Source organism: Microcaecilia unicolor, unplaced genomic scaffold (assembly GCF_901765095.1).
Source record: "Microcaecilia unicolor unplaced genomic scaffold, aMicUni1.1, whole genome shotgun sequence".
NCBI lineage: Eukaryota > Metazoa > Chordata > Amphibia > Gymnophiona > Siphonopidae > Microcaecilia > Microcaecilia unicolor.
Window position 1 is genome coordinate 173,581 of NW_021963066.1, and position 13,698 is coordinate 187,278.

At 46.7% G+C, this 13,698-nt stretch overlaps 1 protein-coding gene across 1 annotated transcript in view; it reads right to left on the minus strand.

Annotated features, from left to right (window-relative positions):
- Positions 1-13,698, minus strand: part of LOC115458877 (CMP-N-acetylneuraminate-beta-1,4-galactoside alpha-2,3-sialyltransferase-like) — a gene marked incomplete at both ends in the record, with an annotated part of 216,961 nt that overhangs the window by 162,794 nt on the left and 40,469 nt on the right. Inside the window, one exon of the mRNA XM_030188715.1 lies at positions 851-946. Coding sequence (XP_030044575.1) covers positions 851-946 — 96 coding nt within the window. The remainder of the gene's footprint in view (positions 1-850; positions 947-13,698) is intronic.

Genomic DNA, 13,698 nt, shown 5'->3' on the forward strand with positions numbered 1-13,698 from the left:
TCGGGGATAACCTCCCCGTACTCCCCCCAATGGTCACCAACCCCCTCCCACCCTAAAAAAATAAATTAAAAAAAAATTTTTTTTAGCCTCTATGCCAGCCTCAAATGTCATACCCAGCTCCATGACAGCAGTATGCAGGTCGCTGGAGCACTTTTTAGTGGGTAGGCAGGCGGACCCAGACCCATCCCCCCCTACCTGTTACACTTGTGATGGTAAATGTGAGTCCTCCAAAACCCACCACAAACCCACTGTACCCACATCTAGGTGCTCCCCCTTCACCCCTCAGGGCTATGGTAGTGGTGTACAGTTGTGGGGAGTGGGTTTTGGGGGGGGCTCAGCACCCAAGATAAGGGAGCTATGCACTTGGGAGCAATTTCTGAAGTCCACTGCAGTGCCCCCTAGGGTGCCCGGTTGGTGTCCTGGCATGTGAGGGGGATCAGTGCACTACGAATGCTGGCTCCTCCCACGACCAAAGGGCTTGCATTTGGCCGTTTTTGAGATGGGCGTCCTTGTTTCCATTATCGGCGAAAACCGAGGTTGTCCATCTCCAAGGTCGACCATCTCAACATTTAGGTCGACCATCTCTTAGGTCAACTTAAATGTTGAGATATGGGTGTCCCCGTCCGTATTATCGAAACGAAAGGTGGATGCCCATCTTGTTTCGATAATACGGGATGCCCTGCCCCTTCACGGGGGACGCCCTTAAAGATGGGCATCCCCGTTCGAAATGCCCCTCCACGTTACCATGTATATCATAAAAGCTCTTCCTATAACAGCAGTTCTTGCATACTCTGCAACAGTCTACAGAGAAAAAAAATTTCTGTGTCTTTTTTTAAGAACTAAAACCCACCTGACGATGACATCATACTCATCAATTTTTGACCCCAGAGATTTGTTTGCAAGAACTCCTCCATTTCCAACAATAATGCACCGTCGGCAACTGAGGCTACAAGGAAACAAAGAAGCATGTTACACCTGTACTCTGGAATGCCTAGACTCATAGCACATAGAGGGCCTGATTACATAGCAGGTTGACTATATGTGAAATCTAGAAAGGTACCTATTTTATGAAGGCATATTTTATTATATGCCTTTATAGAATAGACTCCCAGATTCAGCCTCGATGGCACAAAACTGCTAATGAACACATTTTCACCTGATCTGAGGCAGGTGCTAATGTGTCCATGCAGTCTATGGAGGTAACATCAAGAGTAGTTACTTACCTGTAACAGGTGTTCTCCGAAGACAGCAGGCTGCATATTCTCACAAGTGGGTGACGCCACATCGGCCCCGGAGGATTTTAAAGCAAAATCTCAAAATCTCTTCTATGGCGTTCCATCGCGCGAGCGATCGCACTGCGCATGTGCGCACACCTCTTCCCGCTCGCTGTGCGGACACGCCCCTCAGTTAAATCCAAAAGATGGAGGAGACAACTCCAAAAGGGGAGGTGGGAGGGTTTGTGAGAATATGCAGCCTGCTGTCTTCGGAGAACACCTGTTACAGGTAAGTAACTACTCTTTCTCCAAAGACAAGCAGGCTGATATTCTCACAAGTGGGGTATCCCTAGCTTCTAGGCTTACACAACACAACAAACAGTGGTCAATTGAGTCTCGCAACGGCGAGGCCAGAATAAAAATTGACCTGAAAAGAAGAAACATCTAAATGAGTGTAGCCTGGAACAGAACAAAAATGGGCTTAGGAGGGTTGGAGTTGGATTCTAAACCCCAAATAAGTTCTGCAGCCCCGACTGCCCAAACCGACTGACGCGTCGGCTATCCTGCTGAAGGCAGTAGTGAGATGTGAATGTGTGGACTGATGACCACGCCGCAGCTTTGCAGATCTCTTCAATAGTGACTGATCTTAGATGAGCCACCGACTCAGCCATGGCTCTAATTTTGTGAGCCGTGACATGGCCCTCTAGAGTCAGTCCAGCTTGGACAAAAATGAAGAAGATGCAATCTGCTAGCCAAGAAGAAATGATGCGGTTTCCGACAGTAACTGGCATTAAAAGAAATAAATAACTGGGCGGACCGTCCGAGGGAGCTCGTCTGCTCCACGCAAAAAGTGCGCAGCTTGCTTTCGCCAGGGCTTGTAAGATGAGGGAGAAAGAATGTTGGCAAGACAATTGACTGGATCAGCTGGTACTCTGATACCAGCGCCAGTAAGATCTGCATGCGGAGAACTACTCTGTTAAGATGAGAAGTAAGGTAAGGCGCTTGAGCTACTGGAGTCTGAAGCTCACCGACCTTACGAGTTGAAGGAACAGCCACTAAGGAAAACGACCTTCCAGGTCCAATACTTCAGATGGCAGGAATCCAGTGGCCCGAATTGAGCTTGCAGCAGCTGGATGAAAACGACATTGAGACCCCAAGATACTGGATAAGGAGTGATAGGGGCTCTGACCGAAGCAGAAGAGCCAACTGTCAAAATTATTGGGGGTGCTAAGCCCAACAGAAAGAATCCCCCCTAGACACATACAAGGAATTCTCTCAATATTGGGGGAGAAATAAACCTGTCATGAAGTGGACAGCTAAAGGCTGACCTTTTACACATTGATGATAAGCTCTTATTGCACGAAGATGAATACTGACAGAGTTGGTCTTGAGACCAGACTCAGACAGGTGTAGAAAGAACTCAAGCAAGGTCTGTATAAGACAAGAGGCAGGATCTAGGGCCTTGCTGTCACACCAGACGGCAAACCTCTTCCATGAAAAAGAATAACACCTCTTTGTGAAATCTTTTCTGGAAGCAAGCAAGAGTCGGGAGACACTCTCTGGAAAACTCAACGAAACCCACACTCTCAACATCCAGACCATGCGAGCCAGAGATTGGAGGTTGGGATGTAGAAGTGCCCCCTCGTTCTGCGTAATGAGAGCTGGAAAACATTCCAACTCCAGAAGAAGAGGGAATCCTATCTGACGCAGCTAGAAAGGAGCAATCAGAATCATGGCTCCACAATCTTGCTTGAGAATCAGCAAAGTCTTTTCCACCAGATGTATGGGAGGATACGCATACAGAAAACCTGTCCCCCAAAGAAGGAGAAAGGCATCCGATGGTAGCCTGCCGTGAACCTGCAGCCTGGAACAGAACTGAGGGACTTTGCGATTGGACTAAGTAGTAAAAAGATCCACTGAGGGGGTATCTCACTTCCGGAAGATCTATCGAAACTATAGGCATGCTCAACAACCATGACTGTAGCATTATCCTGCTCAGCCTGTCGGCCAGACTGCTGTTTACGCCAATTAGATAAGTGGCTTGGAGAAAACATGCCGCGTTGCGGGCCCACCGCTACATTTGCATGGCATCCTGATTCAGAGGGCAAGATCCAGTAGTCCTTTGTTATCGAGTACATCACAACCCGATTGTTTGGTTGAATTAAAATAATTTGGTTGGATAGCCAGGATGGATGCAACCTTCGTCAGCAGCTTTTGACTGAGTAAGGTGGACGGGACGCCTCAGAATCAAAATGGAGAGAATTAACCACCTCTGAGGGGAATTCCGAAGACTGGCGAACAGTTGGGTTACATCCTCTAGATACCCTAAACTTGATACCACTGGGAAGCTAGGATGCACTGAGCGGATGTCATGTGCAAAAGTGCCATGGGTGTTATGTGAACTGTGGAAGCCATGTGTCTAGAAGTCTCAATATTTACTGAGCTGTAATCTGTTGAGACGGGCAATCATCGTGTTAAGGGAACACATGCACTCCCAGTCCATGAAGATACGCTGCAACAACAGCTAGGCACTAGGAAAAACATACTCTGGATGCAAAGAGAGTATAAGTATCCTGTAAGTCCAGAGAGCATAACCAATCGTTTTCCTGAAGTATGGGAAGAAGGATGCCCAGGGAAAGCATCCTGAACCAAAATCTGTTTAGGCCCCTTATGTCTATGATGGGACGCAACCCACAAGGAAGGACCTGGAATAGAATCTCAACCCTTCTTGCCCTGGTGGAACGGGCTCGACTGCATTGGCGCTGAAAAAGGCAGAGAGTTCCTCTGCAAGTACTCACTTTTGATGGAAGCTAAAGGATTAAGCTCCCAATGAACAATGTGGAGGGTTTGATTCCAGATTGAGAATGTATCCTAACCGGACTATTTGAAAAAACCCACCGGTTTGGTGGAGAAAATTTAAACTTCCCCCCCCCCCCCGACAGGCAGATTGGCCGGTACGGACATTTTTTTTTTTTTATAGTGGCTATGCTGAATTGGAGCCAGTCAAAAACCCCTCTCTGGTTCCTGCGGAATAGCTGCAGGGGCCTGATTAGGTGCACGCCGCTGACTAGAATGAGCGTGCTGAGGCATAGCCTGAACTGGCTGTCGAGAAGTAGGAGTATAGGTACGACCCCTTAAGGCACAAGGAAAACTACTCTTCTCTCTAAAGAACTTCCGAGATGAGGAAGTGTATGCACAGCATATCTACAATTTTCTGCTGAGTCTCCTCCTCTAGGTGAGAGGCACAGTCATGAGAATCTGCGCATCACTGTACCTAGATCAGAAATCTAGGTGTTACATTACAAGTGTCGAAAATGCCCTTGGACAGGAACCTGCGACACACCGTGTGCTACCTGACCACTTGGTGAAAAAGTTTAGCCTACTCCGGTGGGAATGCTCGAAAAGATCTGGCAGGACTTGATTGTGGACGCGATCATGCCAGCCTGGTACGCCATTCTCCAAAAGAGGCTAAGGATGTATGCTCTGGCCCCGGGGGCGCCGAAACAAGTTCTTAGAACTCCTATCTGTTCTGAGTGGCAGAAGACTCAGGAGAAGATGGTAGTCCAGGACCTCGAGCATCTGGGCATTGGGCTGATTCACAATCTCCACTGTAATGTCAAGACAGATAGAAGATCTAGAGGATTCTCAGCAGAGAAAACCCCATGACCTTCATGTTCATCAGATGAACCATCATTGAACTGAGCTAACTACTCAAACCGAGTAGCTCAGATCCAAACGCGTCCGATATGGAGGCGCGGTAAGGTCTACGACGGGGTCGAGAAGTTGCCCCAGTAGGCCGCGAACACCCCTACCAGAGGCAGCATCGGTGAAGGAGACCAGGTGAAGAGCTAGATGCCGCAGGAGGCGGTAGCACCCATGGCATCCAATGGTATCCATGGTCCCGAAGCCAAGGACAAAATCTGGAAATGCAAGGGAATCGAAACCAGACTGCCAGATGACTTCCATAACAGAGATGTGACCGATGGTACCGATAGTACCCATGGCATCGACGGTACCGATGATACACATGGTACCGATGACCCCCGGTACCAATGGTACCCATGGTACTTGGTACCGATGATAGTCATGATATCTGGTATCGATGGTACCCATGATACCTGGTACCGATGGTACCCATGATATCCGGCACCAATAGCACCGACGGTACCGATGGTACACATGGTACCGACGGTGCTCATGACACCTGGTACCAATGGCACCCATGGCACCTGGTCATGATATCTGGTATCGATGGTACTCATGTACCGACGGTATCCATGATACCTGATACCCATGGTATCCATGGTACCGACGACACCCGATACCGATGGTACCCATGGTACTCGGTACCGATGGGCGATGATATCTGGTACCGATGGTCGATGGTGCCCATGTTACCTGGTGCCGATGGTGCCCATGATACCTGGTACTGACGGCACCCATGCCCCGATGACATTCGGTACCGACGGCACCCATGGTACCGATGATACCCAGTGCCGACGGGACCCATGGTACCGATGATACCAGGTACCGACGGGACCCATGGCACCGACCATGGCATCAATGTTCCTGGTACCGATACTCCTCGGTACCGACGCACCGATGATATTCGGCACCGACGGTACCCATGGCACCGATGGTACTCGGTACCGACGGCACCCATGGTACCGATGATACTCGGTACCGACGGTACCCATGACACCCGGTACCGATGGCACCGATGATACCCGGTACCGATGGCACCGATGATACCCGGCACCGTTGATACCTGGTACCGGTGTATCGACGTCCAATGCCAGGATACCTCCATAACAGAGGGAGCAACGCTCTCGGCACCGACTGATGTCTGAAGCCCGGATACCTCCATAACAGAGGGAGCAAAGCTCTGGGCACCGATGGTACCGACACCCGCTGATGCGCCCGAATGACCTGCCAAGCAGGAGGCGCCGAGGCAGGTGGAGACCTACTCGATGCATAACTATACCCAGCGTGCATCGGTCTCTGTCGGACTCCAGAATTGATCTCCTTCGGGCATCCCTGACAAGTAGCATACGTCTCGTCTTTGAGACACTACTTGCGCTTCACAGGGAGATGATCCGGCCCAAAACACATCCGCCGATGCGCCCGAATGACCTGCAGAGCAGGAGACGCCGAGGCGGGTGGAGACCTACTCGATGCATAACTATACCCAGCGTGCATCGGTCTCTGTCGGACTCCAGAATTGATCTCCTTCGGGCATCCCTGACAAATAGAATACGTCTCGTCTTTGAGACACTACTTGCGCTTCACAGGGAGATGATCCGGCCCAAGACACATCCGCCGATGCGCCCGAATGACCTGCAGAGCAGGAGACGCCGAGGCGGGTGGAGACTCACTTCAAAGGTTACACCACTGATTTTGTGTCACCAGGTTGCCCATTCACCAGGGTTGCACCTGCTTAAGCTCCTGCTTTTCTCCTGTGACATACACCTTCACCACTTGTGAGGCTTAAAGACAGTGGTGTGCTGAAGCAGGCTCTCACAGCTCTCGAGAGCCATTTGTGAAGTTTTAATAAATGGGTCCTAAAAATGTGGGCTTGTTTTATTTGCTGGCGAGAGAGAGCCCACAGATAACAATATACCAGCACTTTTATAAGAAAAAAGAAAAAGAGAAGCTTAAATGCTTTGTTTTCATTTCAGGCACAGCCCCTTGTGACTCTGGCAATTACTTAACTTTTCCTTGCCTCAGGTACAAAAAGTACCTGTAAATATAAGCCACAATGAGCCTGTCCATGAAAAAGTATAAATGAAAAAATAAAAAAAGAGATTTTACTCCGAGGACTTGAAGAAAACACGAAACACTAACGAACTCCGTGTCTCCTCAGACGCGGAAAAAGAAAAACTGAGGGGCGTGTCCGCACAGCGAGCGGGAAGAGGTGTGCGCACATGCGCAGTGCGATCGCTCGCGCGACGGAACACCGTAGAAGAGATTTTTAGATTTTGCTTTAAAATCCTCCGGGGCCGACGTGGCGTCACCCACGTGAGAATATCAGCCTGCTTGTCTTTGGAGAATAAAATTTATATTTTGCACATATATATATCATTGTTTATTAAAATTTGATATATCACCTGGCTGTACCAGAACATGATGGTTTACAGTGGAAGACCAAGTAAAAGAAAGGAAAGTCCTAATACAATCATAGCCCCTTATCCTAACCAGCTGTGTAGATAAGTGGCTTAATACAATTCTAGAGATAGGTTTTACAACAAACACAATCCACACGTTTTAAATTTTAACCCCCCCACCCTGCCCCTCACCCCACCCACCCCAAGACTTCCACTTCCTAAATAGCTTTCCTACATACACTACTTATCACAAATTAACTCCACCCAAATACAAATCTCTCTGCCTGTGTGGCTTAAGAGTAAAGTAAATCTTGCATACTCTTAACCCCATCATAGCATACCTATTTATACCAAATACATCAGCATGACTCTTATTCTCTGTAATAATTGTGGTGCTTTCGTTTCAAGGCCAATCATCTGGACACTAAAAGCTTGTCCTATATGTCATCAGTTCGCTAGTTTAAAAAAGGAGCTTAGTAAACTAAAGGAGGAATTAGATACACTTAAAGCAGCTTCAAAGACTCCACAAAATCATACTGCTCAGAATCAAACCAAATTCACACCACTGCCTCAAAGGATAAAACCACCTAAAAATAGATGGTTCACAGTAGGCTCAGGCAGAGTTCGTTATGTGACACACAAGCATCCGCCCTCACAAGTGATGCCCCTACAGAATTCTTTTGCACCATTACAGCACTGTGATATGCCTGAAAATAGAACGGATGCAGAAGAAAAAGGAATGAAGGTGGAACAAAAAGATAGGAAGGTACCCAAAGGGTTAAGACACCCCCAAATCACTAAAACACATACCAGGAAATGTAGATGGAATGCAATGACCGCAAATGCTCACAGTCTAAGCAATAAAGTTCATGACCTTCAAGCCCTGATGGTGGAGGCAGACTTAGACATTGTTGCAATCATGGAGACGTGGCTAAATGGTTCCCATGAATGGGATGCAAACATACCAGGCTATAATCTATTTAGGAAGGATAGAGAGGGTCGTAAAGGTGGAGGAGTAGCTCTGTATGTGAGAAATGATATCACGGCGACTGAAATGACAGGGACCTGGGGAAAAGAAGAAGCGATATGGATCACCTTAAAAAGAGAGGATAGAACCTCAGTCCATGTGGGTGTTGTCTACAGACCCCCGACACAACTGGAAGAACTAGATAGGGATCTGATCGCGGATATTCAAAAGTTAGGAAAGAAGAGGGAGGTGCTGTTGCTGGGAGATTTCAATCTGCAGGATGTAGATTGGAAGGTTCCATCGGCGAAATCGGAGAGAAGTAGACAGATCGTGGATGCTTTCCAAAGTGTTTTGCTCAGACAAATGGTGACGGAACCCACGAGGGAGGGAGCGACGCTGGATCTGGTGCTCACAAATGGGGATAGCGTGTCAAATGTCCGAGTGGGTGCCCACCTGGGCGGCAGTGACCATCAAACGGTTTGGTTTGATATGACTGCTATAGTGGAGGGCAGCCACTCAAAACTCAAAGTCCTGGATTTCAAGCGTGCTGACTTTACTAAAATGGGGGAATACCTGAGGAAGGAGCTGATGGAAGTACAAGAAGTGGAAGGACAGTGGTCCAGGCTGAAAGAAGCTATAAATAGGGCTACAAACCTTTATGTAAGGAAAGTAAATAAAAGCAAGAGAAAAAGGAAACCGATATGGTTCTCCAAGCAAGTGGCTGAGAAAATAAAGGCTAAAGAGTTGGCGTTCCAGAAATACACAAAAACTCAAGAAAAGGAACACGGGAAGGAATACCGGAGGAAACTGAAAGAAGCCAAGAGAGAGATACGTCTGGCAAAAGCGCAAGCGGAAGAACAAATGGCTAGAAATGTAAGGAGGGGTGACAAAAGTTTCTTCAGGTATATTAGTGAAAGGAGAATGACTAAAAAGGGAATTGTGAGACTAAAAGATACTGCGAACCGCTATGTAGATAGTGATGAAGGAAAAGCAAATTTGCTAAATAGATACTTTTGTTTTGTTTTCACAGAAGAAAATCCTGGAGCAGGACCGCGATGGACTGGAAAAAGTACAAATGATAGTGGAGTGGATACAGCATCATTTACAGAAGAGAGTGTGTATCAACAACTTGTAAAGCTAAAGGTGGACAAAGCCATGGGACTGGACGGGATCCACCCCAGGATATTAAGGGAGCTCAGAGAGGTCCTGGCGGGTCCTCTTAGATTTGTTTAATAAATCCTTGGAGACAGGAGATGTTCTGAGGGATTGGAGAACGGCGGAGGTGGTCCCTCTTCACAAAAGTGGTGATAGGGAAGTAGCTGGAAACTACAGGCCGGTAAGCCTCACTTCGGTTATTGGAAAAGTAATGGAAGCGGTGCTGAAGGAAAGGAAAGTGAATTTCCTGGAAGCCAATAAGTTGCAAGATCCGAGACAACATGGTTTTACCAAAGGGAAATCGTGCCAAACGAATCTCATTGAGTTTTTTGATTGGGTGACAGGAGAATTGAATCAGGGACGAGCTATGGACGTAATCTACTTAGATTTCAGCAAAGCTTTTGACACGGTTCCCCACAGGAGGCTTTTAAATAAACTGGATGGGCTGAAGATAGGACCTAAAGTGGTGAACTGGATTAGGAACTGGTTGACGGACAGACGCCAGAGGGTGGTGGTGAATGGAGTTAGCTCGGAGGAGGGAAAGGTGAGTAGTGGAGTGCCTCAAGGATCAGTGCTGGGGCCCGATTCTGTTCAATATATTTGTGAGTGACATTGCCGAAGGGTTAGAAGGTAAAGTTTGCCTATTTGCGGATGATACTAAGATCTGTAACAGAGTGGACACCCCGGAGGGTGTGGAAAACATGAAAAAGGATTTGAAGAAGCTAGAACAATGGTCTAAGGTCTGGCAATTAAAATTCAATGCGAAGAAATGCAAAGTGATGCACTTAGGGAATAGAAATCCACGGGAGACGTATGTGTTAGGTGGCGAGAGTCTGATAGGTTCAGACGGGGAGAGGGACCTTGGGGTGATAGTATCTGAGGATTTGAAGGTGACGAAACAGTGTGACAAGGCGGTGGCTGTATCTAGAAGGTGTTGGGCTGTATAGAGAGAGGTGTGACCAGCAGAAGAAAGGGGGTGTTGATGCCTCTGTATAAGTCGTTGGTGAGGCCCCATCTAGAGTATTGTGTTCAGTTTTGGAGGCCGTATCTTGCTAAGGATGTAAAAAGAATCGAAGCGGTGCAAAGAAAAGCTACGAGAATGGTATGGGATTTGCGTAACAAGACGTATGAGGAGAGACTTGCTGACCTGAACATGTATACCCTGGAGGAAAGGAGAAACAGGGGTGATATGATACAGACGTTCAAATATTTGAAAGGTATTAATCCGCAAACAAACCTTTTCAGGAGATACGAAGGCGGTAGAACGAGAGGACATGAAATGAGATTGAAGGGGGGCAGACTCAAGAAAAATGTCAGGAAGTATTTCTTCACGGAGAGAGTGGTGGATGCTTGGAATGCCCTCCCGCGGGAGGTGGTGGAGAGGAAAACGGTAACGGAATTCAAACATGCGTGGGATAAACATAAAGGAATCCTGTTCAGAAGGAAAGGATCCTCAGGAGCTTAACCGAGATTGGATAGCAGAGCCGGTAGTGGTAGGCGGGGCTGGAGGTTGGGAGGCGGGGATAGTGCGGGGCAGACTTATACGGTCTGTGCCAGAGCCAGTGGTGGAAGGCGGGACTGGAGGTTGGGAGGCAGGGATAGCGCTGGGCAGACTTATACGGTCTGTGCCAGAGCCGGTGGTGGGAGGCGGGGATAGTGCTGGGCAGACTTATACGGTCTATGCCAGAGCCGGTAGTTGGGAGGCGGGGCTAGTGCTGGACAGACTTATACGGTCTGTGCCCTGAAGAGCACAGGTACAAATCAAAGTAGGGTATACACAAAAGTAGCACACATGAGTTGTCTTGTTGGGCAGACTGGATGGACCGTGCAGGTCTTTTTCTGCCGTCATCTACTATGTTACTATGTTACAAGAGAGCTTCATACTTATAAGAATCATATATTACATTCTGCAGATACTGTTGAATCTCCTCTCCTCTTCAGATTGTTTGCCAAAGGCCTAAATGAAAAAAAGAGTCTTTAATACGTTCTTAAACTTTTTCAAATTTCCTTTGACTCAAATAAAAGTCAGGAGCCTGTTTCACATCATAGGGGCCAATCAAAAAACAAAAAAAGTACTCTCACGTGTGGTCTCCCAACGAGCCTTAGCAGACAATGAGATCACTTGCCTGTGGTTCTGTAGGGACCTTAAAGTCTTAGTAGGTATATAAGGAATTGTTAGAGAGCTCAAATAGGGAAGCACATGTTCATAATAAGCTTTATGAGCAATAATTGGGATTTTAAATTCAATTCTAAACTGAATGGGCAACCAATGAAATTGCTTGAAAAGGGGAATAACAGCATCATATTTGTGTATATTTTCTAATACCCTTATTGCCACATTCTGCAAAGTTGAATACATTTATTTTATTTTATTTTTTATTACATTTGTACCCCGCGCTTTCCCACTCATGGCAGGCTCAATGCGGCTTACATATTATATACAGGTTCTTATTTGTACCTGGGGCAATGGAGGGTTAAGTGACTTGCCCAGTCACAAGGAGCTGCCTGTGCCTGCAGTGGGAATTGAACCCAGTTCCCCAGGACCAAAGTCCACCACTCTAACCACTAGGCCACTCCTCCACTTCAATTTAATATTGCTGAAAGTAGTTCCTGCATAAACTATGTTACCATAATCAGTATGGGAGATTAGTAGAACATGGATTAGAGTGTGTAAAGCAATTTCCTCTAATAGATATTTCAAGGAGCTTATTGGTGCAAAATTCAAAAACCAAAAACCTTTTATTATAGCAGATGAGATTTGTTTGCCAAAAGATAGTCTAATCTATCAGGATACCCAGTGATCAAAAACTATCCAAGATTGTTATTGGTCTACAAAGCAAATGTATACACATATAAAAGGCCTCTTACATATATATAAAAGGCTTGTCCTATCTGTCATCAGCTAACTAGTTTAAAACAGGAGCTCAGTAAAGTAAAGCAGGAATTAGATGCACTTAAAGCAACTTCTAAGACTGCACAACATCATAATGCACTGAATCAAGCCAAATTCACACCACTACCTCAAAGGATAAAACCACCTAAGAATAGATGGTTCACCGTAGGCTCAGGCAGACTTCGTTATGTGACACAGAAGCATCCACCCGCACAAGTGTTGCCACTAAAGAATTCTTTTGCTCCATTACAGCACTGTGATGCTCCTAAAAATAAAACTGAGGCAGAGGAAAAAGCAATAAAGTTGGAACAAAAAGATATGAAGGTACCCAAAGTGAAAAGACACCCCCAAATCACAAATGTTGAAACACATACCAGGAAATATAGATGGAAAGCGATGGCCACAGATGCTCGTAGTCTAAGCAATAAAGTTCATGACCTTCAAGCCCTGATGTTGGAGGCAGACTTAGATGTTGTGGCTCAATGGTTCCCATGAATGGGATGCAAACATACCAGGCTATAATCTATTTAGGAAGGATACAGAGGGTCGAAAAGGTGGAGGAGTAGCTCTGTATGTAAAGAATGATATCATGGCGACTGAAATGACAGGGACCTGGGGAAAGGAAGAAGCGATATGGATCACCTTAAAAAGAGATGATAGAACCTCTGTCCACGTGGGTGTTGTCTACAGGCCCCCGACACAATTAGAGGAACTAGATAAAGATCTGATCGCGGCTATTCAAAAATTAGGAAAGAAAAAAGAGGTTCTGTTGATGGGAGATTTCAATCTGCTGGATGTAGATTGGAAGGTTCCGTCTGCAAAATCAGAAAGAAGTAGAGAGATCGTGGATGCTTTCCAAAGTGCTCTGCTCAGACAAATTGTGATGGAACCCACGAGGGAGGGAGCGACACTGGATCTGGTGCTCACAAATGGGGATAGTGTGTCAAATGTCCGAGTGGGTGCACACCTGGGAAGCAGTGACCATCAAACGGTTTGGTTTGATATGACGGCTGAAGTGGAGGGCGGCCACTCTAAGCTCAAAGTCCTGTATTTCAAGTGTGCTGACTTTAGTAAAATGGGAGAATACCTGAGGAAGGAGCTGATGGGCTGGGAGGACATACGAGAAGTGGAAGGACAGTGGTCCAGGCTAAAAGAAGTAATAAACAGGGCCACAGACCTTTGTGTAAGGAGAGTAAATAAAAGCAAGAGAAAAAGGAAACCGATATGGTTCTCCAAGCAAGTGGCTGAGAAAATAAAGGCTAAAGAGTTAGCGTTCCAGAAATATAGAAATCTCAAGAAGAGGAACATGGGAAGGAATACCGGATGAAACTGAAAGAAGCGAAGAGAGAGGTACGTCTGGCAAAG